The sequence below is a fragment of the Garra rufa genome, chromosome 10, assembly GCF_049309525.1.
Source record: "Garra rufa chromosome 10, GarRuf1.0, whole genome shotgun sequence".
Lineage (NCBI taxonomy): Eukaryota > Metazoa > Chordata > Actinopteri > Cypriniformes > Cyprinidae > Garra > Garra rufa.
The window spans coordinates 20220747-20236496 of NC_133370.1; the positions used below are offsets into that span (position 1 = coordinate 20220747).

Sequence of the window (15750 nt, forward strand, 5' to 3'; positions counted from 1 at the left end):
AAACTCTGTGTATTCCTGCCTCTCACAGAGAACTGAATCAGCCAGCATATCTCAAGCCAACCTGATAAATGAATAAATGAAAGTCGCATTATGAAATACAAAAGAGAGAAGCAACAATAAATAACCAAAATCACTTCACTAACTTTCAATGATTTATTTAAATAAATAAATATATATATATATATATATATATATATATATATATATATATATATATATATATATATATATATATATATATATACCCTGCGGCTCGTGACGATACATTGATGTCCTAAGACATGAAACGATCGTTTTTTTGCGAGAAGCTGAACAGTATTTATATCATTTTTTACCTTTGATACACAGCAACGTCCAGCTGTCCTGAGCGCGAGCTCAGCATCCGGCAAGTTACATGTGTACGCTCTCTGGCGTAGTATACGCAAACGCCGGAAGCGATCTGTCGCGTGTGTGTACGACACTCATTGTTAACATAGAGCACAGAGATTGTGGGTATGGCGGCTATCAAAATGGTAATTACTTGCACTTATCTCGATTGTTCAAACCGATTTAAAGCTAAAAGATTACGCTTGCTTGAGCAAACTCATCCGGGACTGTTGACTTTTCACCAATTTCCCCTTCCAGCGTTTGTGTATACTACGCCAGAGCGCATACACAGGTAACACACTGGATGCTGAGCGCGCGCTCAGGACAGTTGGACATGGCTGTGTATCAAAGGTAAAAAATTATATAAATACTGTTCAGCTTCTCGCAAAAAACGATCGTTTCATATCTTAGGACATCAATGTATCGTTACGAGCCGCAGGGTATAATTTGGATTTGTCTGTGCATGTTTTTTTTTTTAATTTCAAAGGTTTGGTGCCCATTCACTGCCATTATATGACTACCAGGCTGCAACGGATCGAGTTAAAAATCTTCGTTTGTGTTCTACTGAAGAAACAAAGTCACCTACATCTTGGATGCCCTGGGGGTAAGGAGATAAACATCAAATTTTATTTTTGGGTGAACTATCCCTTTAATTGGACTACTGTTGGACTTTTGAATTTCAACAGCCCTTCACGGCTATTATAAAGCTTGGAAGAGCAAAGACATTTTTAATATAACTCCTATTGTACTCATCTGAAAGAATAATGTCCCATACATCTAGGATGGCTATATATGTACAGTGGAGCTTTTAAAGGGATAGTTCACCCAAAAACGAAAATTACCCCATGATTTACTCACCCTCAAGCCATCCTAGGTGTATATGACATTATTCTTTCAGATGAGTACAATAGGAGTTATATTAAAAATGTCTTTGCTCTTCCAAGCTTTATAATGGCAGTGAATGGCTGTTGATATTAAAAAGTCTAATAGAAGTCCAATTAAATGTAACCATCCATCATGAAGCAAATCAACATATTTGTGGAAGAAAAATATCCATATGTGACCCTGGACCACAAAACCAGTCATAAGGTTAAATTTTACAAAACTGAGATATATACATCATATGAAAGCTCAATAAATAAGCTTTTTATTGATGTATGGTTTGTTAGGATAGGGCAATATTTGGCCGATACAACTATTTGAAAACCTGGAATCTGAAGGTGCAAAAAAATCAAAATACTGAGAAAATCACCTTTAAAGTTCTTCAAATTAGGTTCTTAACAATGCATATTACTAATCAAAAATTACATTTTGATATATTTATAGTAGGAATTTTACAAAAAATCTTCATGGAACATGATCTTTACTTAATTTCCTAATGATTTTTGGCATAAAAGAAAAATCTATAATTTTGACCCATACAATGTATTTTTGGCTATTGCTACAAATATACCCCAGCGACTTAAGACTGGTTTTGTGGTCCAGGGTCACATATTTAAAAATGTATAAACCCTAATCATTAGCTTCTGCTAACTGTTGTACACACATTCACGAGAGAGTGGCATTCCAGTAGATGACGGAGGACGTAGGCGTTGTGTAAGCTCTGGTGAGAAGTGACGAAAATTAGGATTTGTGAAGAAAAATGTTGGAGGATTTCGATATAAGCCAAGAGGAGGAAACAGTTTTTTCTTTAATGTGAACAAAACTTGGTTCTCGTGAGACTAGTGTATTCTCACCGGAGCTTATGCTACACCTACATTCTACATCAACTGCTGAAACACCACTCTCTCGTAAACGTGGTACGACAGTTAGCGAAAGCTAGAGATTAAAGTTTATAAAGTTTTAAATATGGATATTTGTCTTACACAAATGCATGGTTTTACTTCATAAGTCCTTTATTAACCCTCCAGAGCCGCACGGAACACTTTTATTGATGGATGGATGGATGCACTTTATTAGACTTCAAAATCTTAACATCCATTCACTGCCATTATAAGGCTTGGAAGAGCAAGGACATTTTTAAATATAACTCTGGCTTGAGGGTGAGTAAATCATGGGGTAATTTTCATTTTTGGGTGAGCTATGCCTTTAATACCTATCTATCTATCTATCTATCTATCTATCTATCTATCTATCTATCTATCCATCCACCCACCCATTCACCCATCTATCCTTCTATTCAAACATAGATTAGTTTTGTACATAGAGAAGTCCTCCTACGTAAGATAGATTGGTTATTCAACACCTACAACTGTAAAAACTGTGTGGGTTTTCATATTTAAGCCATTTAGCAGACACTGTAATATTCTGCATGATCATCTGCCCCCTGCAGACCATCTAGTTGTGTCATAGACTTTTCCTCAGCTGTACTTGTACTGTTTGGAAGGCTGTTTCTAAGGACGCCCCAAAATTAATTTATTTAGCTAAAAGTACTGAATTGTTTGGATATAACTAACAAGTCTAACAGCAGTGTAATTCTGAAGTGATTTTAGTAATGTCAATTTGTGTGACTTTACAAAAACATTTAGGCTCCAACCACTTTGGACAACAATACAGAAAAACACTGCAGTTATGCGTGTGTCAGTGTTGGAAAATGCTACTGTTTTTAAGTGTGTCAATCAAAACATTCTGCATAAATGTAAGAAATGCATTGTATAAATTTACTATTTTCTCTCTGCTTTGATTAGCTTGTTCTGCAAACTGAAGTGTCCAGCAACAGGGGGGTTACCACGATAAAGTGAATTAGCATTCAGACGCTCATACATATGCATGTAAGGTTTAAAAGTTTGAAAAGTCCACTTGCTGAAAACAGATGTTAAAGTTCTTCGAACAACAAAGCCAGAGGGAGGAAACAAGAGTGATGTGATTGCTCAAAAAAAATTTCGGGTAATGATCTGGCAATATTTTGCACCAGCTGTATTTTGTTGATGTTTGGGCAAGCCTTACAGGGGTGTCTTGCAAAAGACAAGAAACAGAAGCATGAGTCACCATAGAAGCATTGTGCAGCGTAAAACAAGCTTGTTTCTGCAATTACAAAAATGTTTCATGCTTAGTCGAGCTGCATTCTGCACAATGCTCACTCTCATATTGGATTTGGCTCAGTAAGTATTATATTTGTATAGTGTTTTTTACAATGTTGGAAGTTTAATAAAATTAACATATAAATAAACACTTAGATTCTTGGTGATCATGGCCACGTTAGTGAATTCCTGAAGTCATATACAGTTGAAGTCAAACGTTTACATACACCTTGCATAATCTGCAAAATGTTAATTATTTTACCAAAATAAGAGGGGTCATACAAAATGCATGTTATTTTTTATTTAGTACTGAACTGAATTAGATAATTCACATAAAAGACATTTACATATAGTCCACAAAAGAAAATATTAGTTAAATTTATAAAAATGACCCCATTCAAAAGTTTACATACACTTGACTCTTAATACTGTGTTGTTACCTGAATGATCCACAGCTGTGGGTATTTTTGTTTTGTTTAGTGATAGCTGTTCTTTGGCTTTTCAGCATTTTTGTGCATTTGAACCCTTTCCAACAATGACTGTATGATTTTGAGATTCATCTTTTCGAAGGACTATGCAACTATTACAGAAGGTTCAAACGCTCACTGATGCTTCAGAAGGAAACATGATGCATTAAGAGCCAGGGATGTAAACTTTGTGTTTTCCTAAATATCATATTTTTTCAGAAGCTACAGAAGATACTTACATGTTTCCCAGAAGACAAAATAAATGAAATATACCCTGATCTTTGAATTCAAAAAGGCTCTTAATCCATCGTGTTTCTTTCTGAAGCATTAGTGAGCATTTGAACCTTCTGTAATAGTTGCATATGAGACCCTCAGTTGCCCTCAGTGCAAAAAGATGAATCTCAAAACCATGCAGTCATTGTTGGAAAGGGTTCAAATACACAAAAATGCTGAAAAACCAAATAATTTGTGGGACCTGAAGGATTTTTCTGAAGAACAGCACTATCACAAAACAAAGAAAACAAAGAAAACAAAAATATAGCTGTGGATCATTCAGGTAACAAAGTAGTATTAAGAATCAAGTGTATGTAAACTTTTGTATGGGGTCATTTTTATAATTTCAACTATTATTTTCTCTTGTGGACTATATGTAAACATCTTTTATGTAAAATATCTTATTCAGGTCAGTACTAAATTACAAAATAGCATGTACTTTGTATAAGCTCTCTTATTTTGGTAATATAATTAACATTTTGCAGATTCTGCAAGGTTTATGTAAACTTTTGACTTCAACTGTATGAATCGTAAGCACATATTAAATATAAATATATATTTAAGATATGTTTTATATATTTTAAGAATAACACTTGATTTAAACAGAAAAAACATACTTACCCCAGGTGTTCTTTTAAACAATGTTGGTGTTTCCACATCCACAAATCCTTGAGAAAAGACAGATAATGTTCAGTGAGTACTGTGGTACTTTAACAGATGTATGTACAAGTATGTAAATACCACTGTAAGTCCTTACCATGTAAATTGCAAAGGTACTCCCTCATTTTCATCACCATTTGTGATCTCAGTCTTAAATTGTACTGCATCATGGGCGACCGAAGATCAAGATACCGATACTGCATCCGGAGGGCTTCCGATTTCTTCAAGGCAAACATAAGAATTAAAATGAAACTTTTTTTTTTTTTTTTTATCCTACTTGGACAAGTTTTAGTCCGTGAACCTCATAACCTCATTTAAATAATGAAAAGAACACCCATTTGGAATGAAATTCCCTGGCCATTCCACAGCAAATGACAAATGAAAGAAACACTCATTCAACACTCAAGGCCATATTTCATATTTTTAGGCCAATTAAATTTTCGTTTCGTCATTATTTCCATGAAACTAAATCAAAGGTGTCGTCCTTGTCCCAGCAAGGATGCATTAAATTGATTAAAAAACGTAACATCAAATAAATTGAATTTTAAAGAAAAAACATCAGATTCATCCAAGAATCCAGAAAAAAAAAAAATCAGTTTCCACAAAAATAGTAAGTAATGGCCGTAAGTAATGAAGTATTGGCTGCTGAATAATCAGCTTCCATCACAAGAATGAATGGTGATACTTTTAATTTGTACTAATATATGACCCTGGACCACAAAACTAGTTTTAAGTAGCACAGATATATTTGTAGCAATAGCAAAATTATCGATTTTTCTTTTATGCCAAAAATCATTAGGATATTACGTGAAGATCATGTTCCATGAAGATATTTAGTACATTTCCTACCATAAATATATTAAAAACGCATTGCAAAGAACTTTAATGGCAACTTTTCTCAATATTTTGAAAAACTGTCCTATCCTAACAAACCATACATTGATGTAAAGCTTATTTACTCAGCTTTCAGATGATTTATACTTTTAAAATTGACCTTTAAGATTGGTTTTGTGGTCCAGGGTCACATATTTGACAATATTGCTGTTTTTGATCAAATAAACACAGCACTTGTGTGCACAAAAGACTTTAAAAAACATTCGATTTTACTTTTAAAGAATCCACACTTCTAAATGTATTGAATACATCTTTTTATCCCATTTGTTTTTGTAGTAAAATATCACCCTGTGTTCCTTGTGAGACTCCAGGCAAAATGTTATTCAACACTTTTCCATATAGTCAAAAAATGATTTTTACTTACTTTGACAAATTCTTTAATTTCAAACGGCAGCTTTCGGCAAGTATTCAACACTTCTATGCTCTCGGCACAGACCTCAATTTCTCCTGTGGACATTTTCTAAAATTGAATAAAAATGACAATCTTACACATATTTCACACTTGACAGTACCGTGTCAGTAAATTTACAGTGAATTTTCTCTTTATCTGCATACGAACAGGCATAACAACCTTATTCTCCTGTCCCTCTGGTCTACGCCTGACCCTGCCTTTAACCATGATGACCGACTCCACAGTGAGACCATGGAAAGTATTCTTCAGTTCAGATTTGGACTAAAGAAAAAAGCATGTTATTGCATCAAATGTACCACCACAAGTGGGCAGCACTAGAATTAACTTACCAAACACAAAATAACAAACAAAAGCAAGCATGCTGTTACCTCATCCTGTGGGATAAGAATTTGCACCAATCCACTGAAGTCTCTCAAGATCACAAAAAGATCTTGCCTAAAGAATCAAGCACAAACATGTTTGCCTTATACAGTAATGTAACTCAGTGATTTTTTAAAGCATTGTGTAAAGTACCTCAAGTACTGAATCCAGCCACATAAAGTAACCTCTTCATCTATATGACTGGAACACAGTTCTCCACATGTGTGGCTTCTCAATGAAAAACTGCTTTGACCTACAAGAGACAAAAAAGACACAACACTGAAACTAATTCAAAAAGCTAGGCTATTACAATTACACTGTCAAGTTTAATGAAGGTCACATTACCTGATGGGTAGGCAGAGCAGTTTCTGGAGAAGTCAAATGCCCATGCCAAAGTATTTGAAGGTAGAAATGGTTTTGTAGAATAAATATGATTTATAGAAGGCACTGATCTTCTGCTATACAGACACTTCAACACCTGCTGGGATGATCTAAGACAAAATAATCTGTATTTGTTTGCCATTGTCCTGCATGCGAGGTCGTGGTGTCTCTGGCTATATTTTTTATTCTTTGTTGTCTTTAACAAATAAAAATATACTTCTCAGAGCTGTTGCTTAACATAATTGTGTATGTTTTGTTTGATCTATAAAATCCAGTTACATTATTGAAGTTAATGTAACACTGACGGTCACCTTTGTGTTTCTTTCCTTTCCTTACTCTTATAACGTTATCTAATGCGTTCTACACAATACAAACACCAATAAAATTCGCCTTACATGGCTATAAAATAACTGAATTAAAATATTTCTTAACCCAGATAAATTTTCACTGACGTTGTGAATCTAAATCATGTGTTATGAACTGTATCCGTGTGCTTCAGCCCGGCGTACGGAATGCTTAGACGGGACGAATCGAATTAGAACTAATCGATTTGGAAGTTTGTAACATGACAATAAATAACTTTTATTACATTCATGCACCTTATTTTTTATCTGTCTACTGCATTTATTTATCCTGGTAAATATGACCTTCAGTCGACTAAATATAAAAATATATAATGCGTATTTCTCTTGCTAGCAGCAATCGATTAGTATTCCTGCCCTGCCCTGTTGCAAGATGGGAAAGCGGGATGTTCAAATCCTCTTCCTGCTTTTTTTTTTTTTCGCTCGGTGTGTTTTTGTTCATCATGGAGGGCAGAGGCAGGTACGACAGATTTAAGACTTTAAACTGGTTTTAAAACGTTTTGTCGCGTAGAATCTTTATTTGAAACACAACACTTAAGTTATGCGCGTCTTACTTAGTGCAACGAAAGTGGATCATGCTGTGGTTTAGCGAAATGCTAATAGTAACGTTAGCGGTTGTCTGAACTCTAGTAGTTTGCTTTCTGATTAAAAAGCTCTAGTGTATTGACTGTATTTTAGACCCACAATTAGGACAGATATCATAATTTGATCATTAACACAGAAGGTACTGAGCATTGTCGATTCCATTAGGGGTAAAGTCATATTAGTAACCTACGGTTGTTGTTGTTTTTTTTCTCATGCAGTGCAGTCAATACTCCCGCCAGCAGACCTGTTACTCGAAGAAGCAAAAGTTATGGTCGGAGTTGTGTGGAAGCACCCTCATATTTCTGGCAAACACCTGGACATTTAACAGTGCTGAAGGTCCCAACCAGTAGAGGGGCTGCCAAATCACAAATCATCACTGTAAGAGATCATGAAAATTATTCATTCAGTATATATTATTATGTTGCTAGTGATATCCAGTGGCTTGAGAGTCAAATGTCTTTTTTCTCTCTACAGAATAAGGTTGATCCTGAGCACATTGCTCTTTTGGTGAAAAACGAGTGGAAGTTGTCCTACGTCACCCCTTTGCATCACTTCAGACATACACAGCTGAAAGCATATTCCAAACATCTCTCAGCCTTCATCGTAGCAGAGAAACAGCAAGGAGTTGCAGTTGAAGTCGGGTTAGAAGCAGGATTTAAAGTCACGTTTACTGCAGTTCTTGGACTGGCTGAAACTGATGAGGATGCTGAGACTGTTTTTATTCAGGTAAGCCTGAACAGGCTGTTAATTAGTTTTTTGTTAAGCTGTTTTGTCAGCAAAGATGCATTAAATCGAAAAAAGTAACATTGAGATGTCTTTCCTGCTCACCAAGCCTTTGATCCAAAATACAGCAAAAGCAGTCAAATTTTGAAATATTTTTACTATTTAAAATAACTGCTTTCTATGTAATTTGTTTCTGTGGTTTCAAAGCTGAATTTTTAGCATCATTACTTTAGTCACATGATCCTTCAGAAATCTTTCTAATATTCTGATTTGCTGCTTATTAATGAAAAAAAAAAACATTCATTTTTATTATGTTGAAAACAGCTGAGGAGATTTTATTTCAGGTTTCTTTGATAAATAAAAAAAAGTTGAGAAGAACAGCGTTTAGCTGCAATAGAAATCTTTTAAGATTTTTTATAAATGTCTTTATCATCATTAAAGCATCCTTGCTAAATAAAAGTATCCATTTTTCAAATTGCTGATAATGTAGCTTTGATCACAAGGATAAATTACATTTAAAAAATATGTTCAAATAGTTATTTTAAATAGTAAAAATATTTCAAAATTTGACTGTTTTAGCTTTATTTTGGATCAAATAAATGTAGGCTTGGTGAGCAGAAAAAACATTAAAAATCTTCCTGTTCAAAACATTTGACTGGTAGTGTATGGTGTCACAAACAATGTTAAAATAAATGCTTTTCTTTTGAATTTCCTAGTTAATGAATTCTGAAAAGATGCATCATGGTTTACACAAAAATAAATGTTGAGCAGCAAAAGAGTTTTCAACATTCATAATAATAATTTTTTAGCACCAATTCGGCATATTAGAATGATTTCAAAAGGATCATGTGAAAAGTATGGGGTCAAAAAAGTAGCTTTTTATCGATCGAAATTAATGTGACAGTAGATACATTGACATTGTTACAAAAACTTTATATTTATTAAATAATCCTGTTTTTGTTTTTTTTTTGTTTTTTTTGCACTTGATTCAATAATATCACAACATTTTTTAACATTGATAATAATAAAAGCTTGACCAATTTTCTGCGCCAATATTAAGCAATTTTATGGTTGTCGGTATGGGTCATTTTAAAAACCAATTTACTGAAATAATTAAGAATTGGAAGAGTTTTGTCAGAGCCCTTGTTATTCTTAATTTTGACATTAATTTTCATTTTCGCAGACAAATACACTACCAGTCAAAAGTTTTTGAACAGTAAAAAGTCTCTTGCTCACCAACCTGCATTTATTTGATCCAAAATACAGAAAGAATATATTTTTACTATTTAAAATAAGTTTTCTATTTGTATATATTTTAAAACCTTTTCAAATCAAAATTTTCAGCATCATTTTTCTATTCATCAAAGAATCTAAATTTTCTGCATAATTATTCATTTTTAGTTTCACATTATCCTTCAGAAATTATTCTAATATGCGTATTTGCTGTTTAAGAAACACTTATCAATTTTTAAAACAATTGAGTCAATTTTTTCAGGATTCTTTGATGAATATTATAATGTTACAAAAGTTTTTTTATTCAGATCAATGCAGATCTTTGGATCTTTCTATTCATCAAAGAATCCTAAAAAAATAACTAAACTGTTTGAAATATTGTTAATATGAATATAAAAAATGTTTCTTGAACAGCAAAATCAGCATATTAGAATGGTTTCTGAAGGATCATGTGACACTGAAGACTGGAGTAATGGTGCTGAAAAATATGCTTTGATCACAGGAAAAAAATTTTTAAATACATTGGATCAAAAAAAAGCAGGCTTGGTGAGCAGAAGAGACTTCTTTAAAAAACATTAAAACTCTTACTGTTCAAAAACTTTTGACTGTATATATCGGTCCAAAATATTTGTTATCGATGTACTTGATCTGTAATAATCGGTATTGGCATTGGCCCTAAAAAACACACATCAGTCGACCCCTAATAAGTGCACCAAATAATTCCTGAGCCCCAAATAATCATCATTTCTGAAGAATCACGTGACACTGAAGACTGGGGTAATGATGCAGAAAATGCAGCTTTTCCATTGCCATCTTAAAATATATTACAAAATAAGGTTATTTTAAATAATAGTTCACAATATTTCTGTTTTTCACTATATTTTATATTAAATAAATGCAGCCATGGCAGACATGAGCCTTTTTCATAAAAGATCTGTATCAAAAAATCTTACTGACCCCAAACCTTTGAACTGTGGCTTATTAATATACCACATTCATGTTAATTCTCCTCTCATTCCCTCAGATCCAGTCCAAACCTGTATTTGCTGCAGCGGCAGATGCACCAAAAATTGTCTGGCGTGGTTGGCTCACGTGCGTCAATGGTGATCCAGAATACCTGAGGTCGCTTCCTCCTGATTTTGTCAGCTTACCTTTGTTTTGCACGAGCGGACCGGAGTCTCTTACAACCCTGGTTAAATCCTGGTTTGAGAGGGCTTTTGATTGCAACTTTGGATCTTTGGCCTTAAACTCCACCACTCTCAACTGGCTGGCTGCTCTATGGACTGGTTGCCATCCCACCTGCAATATCAGGCATCTGAAACTGGCCTGGAGCCTTCCGACACAGCCGCCCCTGGATGTCTCATATACAGTTAACCCACAGGATGCATGGGAACTCTGGAACAGCATTCATCCAGAAGAGAGTACAGATGACCGGATTGATATTAAAGAGGTCCAGTCTTTCATCAACGGGCTGGAGACTCATTTTTTCAGACACTTTAAGATCTACCTGTCTGCCGGCACACTCGTAAAAGTATCTACCGCTCTGGGATCAGCACATCTTGATGGGAAAATCAAGGTAAGTGCTATGTTTCATATATATATATTTATTGTGTATATACAGTGCCTTGCAAAAGTATTCATACCCCTTCATTTTTTTTTTCACGTTTTGTTGCAGCATTATGTTAAAATTAGTGGTGGGCCGTTATCGGCGTTATTGATATTTTAGCAGGGATGATGTATACCTAGTCAAATTGCACTGTAGGGGGCGAAAACGAGTCTTCAACTTCTGTGAAATTACCACATCAAATGAGACGTGCAAACATGAATGCAGTTATGAAGCCGCTTCAGGGCAGGTTCGTGCGTTGCTAGACCCTTTTTACTGGGGCACGTGCCCCAGTGAAAATCTGCTGTGCCCCTGTAAAATCTCAAGTTTGAGTAATAATTTACTTTGATAATCCCGAAATAAAGACATTAAACTATATGCAACAACTGAATTGACGCTTCTAAAAGCAACGCAGTTTAATGGAAGACTATGCACGCAGAAATCCATGCCCGTGCGCGTCTGTGTATTTAACGGCAACGTGCACGGCGTGCAGCCTTTTGCGCAGAAGTACTTGGTTACACAAGTTTGTATAGGTAATTATGTTGTAAATGCAATTGTCAAGCAGTTTGTGATGCATTTTGGAAACAGTAGATGAGCGCCTGGTCTAATGCGCCACCTGACTTGAGAAACCCGTTCTCAAAGACTTACTTTTAGTCATTATTTAAGTAGCACACATATTCTGAAAATGCCTTCAGCAGAATTCAAATTAGCCATTTTAATCTAGATTAATCTATCTTAATTCCAAGAATTAATCTAGATTAACAAAATGTATCTATGCCCACCCCTAGTTAAAATGCTTTAAATTACTTTTTTTTTTTTCCACATCAATCTACATACACCAATGACAAAGCACAAAACGGGTTTGTAACAACTTTGCAAATTTATTAGAAATAAATAAATGAAAAGATTCCGTTGCATAAGTATTATTTCTGGGACACTTGAAATTTATCTCAGGAGCATTCATATTGCTTCTAGATGTTACTACACTTCGAGTTAAACTGTGGCAAATTCATTTGAATGAGTATGATTTAGAAAGGCACACACCTCTCAGAAAAGGTCTAACAGCTGAAAATGCATATCAGAGCAAAAACCAAGTCCTGAGGTCAAGATAACTGCCTGTAGAGCTCAGTGACAGACTTGCGTTAAGGCAATGATCTAGGGAAGAGTTCTGGAAAAAAAATCTGCTGCATTGAAGGTTCATAGAAGCATGTAGCCTCCATTATCCATAATGGAAGACGACTGGAACAACTAGGACTCTAGAAAATGTCTGCCAGCCCCCATCCAAGCTGACAGAGCTTGAGAGGTGAAAAGGTGAGGCAAAGATTGGCAGATAATTGCCAAATGCAGATGTGCAAAGCTTGTCACATCATGCCCAAAAAGACTTGAGGCTGTAAAGGTGCTTCAACTATGTACTGAGTCAAGGGTATGAATACTTGTGCAATGTACTTATTTCAGTGTTTTATTTTTAATAAATTTGTAGAATTTTCAAATCTGGTTTTTGCTTTGTCATTATTATGGTGTATGGAGTGTAAATTGATGTGGGGAAAAACTAATTTAAAGCAGTTTAACATAATGCTGCAACAAAACAAAATGAATGAATACTTTTGCAAGACACTGTACAAGTTTGTGTTGCATTTGTATTTATTACACCTTGATTTTTCTCTTTCAGATTGGAAACAGTGAATACATCACCACCTTACTTACCCTGCTGACAGAATCTGCTCTTTTGAAAATGCCAACCTAAAATCTGCTTGCTAATTTAGATTTGTAAATACATTTTTGGTTGTTGTTTTTTTTCTATGCCATCTAAACTTTTATATCTTTTAAAGCTTGTCCCGTATTTATTTTTTGTGCTGTAAAATATGTCTATGTTTGTTTTCCAGCTTTTGTAATCAAACTTTTTATTCTGTTTTCTTTAACTTACTAGAGTTTTATCAAGACAAATAACATTATATCAGTCCACAAGGCTTATATTAATGTGATACAACTCATTTATCACAAATAAATCTGATTGTCAACTGTGTAAATTTATCAGTACTACATTTATACGTTCTTATAAATAGTTCACACACATGTTAATATGTCCATTAGTATTTTGTAACATATGTTTATATTTCATACAAACATTTTGAACCTTTTGAAGTTTGTAAAAACTTTTACATAATTAATAGTGGCTTGATTTTGGTTGTTTAGATGTGTTTTGACTTGGGGCCTCTGAAATTATCCAATTACGTTTTGTTAGCAGTGCCAACAATGTCAGAATCTAACAATTTACATGTATAACAATTTATAAAGCATGTAGGTAGAACTGTCAAAATGTTCTAAAGTTAGTTTGGATTTTAAAAGTTTGGTTTCCTATTTGGTAATTGATTTAAAAGGACTGTTTGTGTTGTTGCATATTTCTTTAATTTGCACTCAAAATGTCTGTGATTTAAACATTTACATCAGAAAAGGACCTGAGATGTGCATAACAAAGTGTATTTAAATTGAGTTACCTTTTGCCTCTCAATAAAGCACAAATCTGAGTTGAATTTATTTATATTTTAAGAGATCTCTAAATTCATATGAGGGGGATGGGCATTTAGATTTGAGGAGTCTAAATCAGTGGCTTAAAATTATTTGAAATAAATTATATGATTGTAAATTTAAATGTTTAAAATTACTATAAAAACATGTTACATGTGACCCGGGACCACAAAACCAGTCTTAAGTAGCACAGGTATATTTGTAGCAATGGCCAACAATACATTGTATGGGTCAAAATGATAATTTTTTCTTTTATGCCGAAATTCATTAGTATAGTAAGTAAAGATCATGTTTCATGAAGATATTTTTGATTTGTAGTAGTACTCAGTACTTCATTTAGACAAAGCGATTTTCTCAATATTTTGGGGGGGGTTTTGCACCCTCAGAATCCAGATTTTCAAATAGTTGTATCTCGGCCAAATAGTGTCCTATTCTAAGAAACTATATATGTGACCCTGGACCACAAAACCAGTCATAAGGTTAAATTTTACAAAACTGAGATGTACACATCATATGAAAGCTTAATAAATAAGCTTTCTATTGCTATATGGTTTGTTAGGATAGGACAATATTTGGCTGAGATACATCTATTTGAAAATCTGGAATCTGAGGGTGCAAAAAAATCAAAATACTGAGAAAATCACCTTTAAATTGTCCAAATTAAGTTCTTAACAATGCATATTACTAATCAAAAATTACATTTTGATATATTTATAGTAGGAATTTTACAAAAAATCTTCATGGAACATGCTCTTTACTTAATTTCCTAATGATACCCCAGCGACTTAAGACTGGTTTTGTGGTCCAGGGTCACATATATATATATATATATATATATATAAATTGACCCTTATGACTGGTTTTGTGGTTTAGGGTCACAAATGTGAAGAAGAGGAGTGATATCCAAGTTGAAATGGTAAACTGGTGTGAATTTAAAAAAAGGCAAAACAAAACAGGAGATTCCTGTTAACTGCAAACACTTCTCACTAATAGTAAGAGAACATTTAGAACTATTAATAACACACAACTAATTGTTTAACTGGGAAAATATACTAAATGTAAAGAGGCTTCTGTTAACATCTATTTACAGATGGTAAATGAGACCAGTGGTGTAGTAAGTTAGCCCATATGCAAATACATTCGTAAGGAAAATCACATTAGATGACTTCACAAGCTGTTTTAATGATGGTATAAATGCTTGGAAATAATATTTAACATAGCGCCAATAATATTTAATGTAGTGTGCCAGCCACCCAATAATTTGAAGAAAAAAAATAAAAATAGAGTTTTTTCAATGTGTCTTCAATCGGCCATATTGGCGGCACTGAACGTAAACAATGCCACTGAACTGAAGGAAACTCACAAAGTTTGCTGATTATTGCTGCTGAAAATGATTAAATGTTGTGTTTTGACCGTACTAATCGGTCAGACCAGGAAAAACATTTGGAGTACTATAGACTGACAAAAGTTGTAACAAATCAAGGAAAAGAGTGCAAAAGGCTGTCTTAGGAAAAAATGGAGTTTGTGGTTGGTCAGACTGAACCAGAATTTTCAGGGCAAGATTCTTGACACACTCTAAAAAGTGCTGGGTTAAAAAATAACCCAACCATAACCCAGCTGCTGGGTAACTATGGGACAGAACACGCGTTGGGTTGTTTTGACCCAAGTGCTGGGTTAAATCATTTGACCCAAAATGCTGGGTTGTTTATTTGACCCAACCAGTGGGTCAGATTAACTGTGTTGCTGGGTTAAAAACTACCAAAATATTGGGTTATTTATTGTCTAATTGCCTTGCTACCTTTATATTTACCAATAATAATATATAAATCACAAAAGAATGTAAAATTATTATTGTTTTTCTGTAATACAGTTACACAACACAAAA

General features: G+C 34.1%; 2 protein-coding genes across 2 annotated transcripts in view; one reads left to right on the plus strand and one right to left on the minus strand.

Moving 5' to 3' along the window:
* dars2 (aspartyl-tRNA synthetase 2, mitochondrial) overlaps nucleotides 1-7323 on the minus strand; it is a 26177-nt gene extending 18854 nt beyond the window's left edge. Inside the window, exons 1-7 of the mRNA XM_073848971.1 lie at nucleotides 6798-7323; nucleotides 6606-6705; nucleotides 6461-6527; nucleotides 6252-6353; nucleotides 6045-6140; nucleotides 4884-5007; nucleotides 4748-4794 (exon numbers count right to left, since the gene is read on the minus strand). Of these exons, the coding sequence (XP_073705072.1) occupies nucleotides 4748-4794; nucleotides 4884-5007; nucleotides 6045-6140; nucleotides 6252-6353; nucleotides 6461-6527; nucleotides 6606-6705; nucleotides 6798-6975 (714 nt within the window). The 5' untranslated portion in view covers nucleotides 6976-7323. The remainder of the gene's footprint in view (nucleotides 1-4747; nucleotides 4795-4883; nucleotides 5008-6044; nucleotides 6141-6251; nucleotides 6354-6460; nucleotides 6528-6605; nucleotides 6706-6797) is intronic.
* A 315-nt stretch (nucleotides 7324-7638) lies between these two features.
* Nucleotides 7639-13800, plus strand: cenpl (centromere protein L). The gene is made up of 5 exons (XM_073849392.1): nucleotides 7639-7655; nucleotides 7999-8158; nucleotides 8255-8506; nucleotides 10761-11312; nucleotides 13009-13800. The coding sequence occupies exons 1-5, from the start codon at nucleotides 7639-7641 to the stop codon at nucleotides 13081-13083; spliced, it is 1056 nt and encodes a 351-aa protein (XP_073705493.1). The 3' UTR covers nucleotides 13084-13800.
* The last annotated feature ends 1950 nt before the right edge of the window (nucleotides 13801-15750 follow it).

What these genes read in the sequence shown, in the direction of transcription:
- cenpl (XM_073849392.1), top strand. An exon ending in CTGAGACTGTTTTTATTCAG is followed by an intron (nt 8,507 to 10,760) that starts GTAAGCCTGAAC and finishes TCATTCCCTCAG; the next exon opens with ATCCAGTCCAAACCTGTATT. An exon ending in ATCTTGATGGGAAAATCAAG is followed by an intron (nt 11,313 to 13,008) that starts GTAAGTGCTATG and finishes TTTCTCTTTCAG; the next exon opens with ATTGGAAACAGTGAATACAT.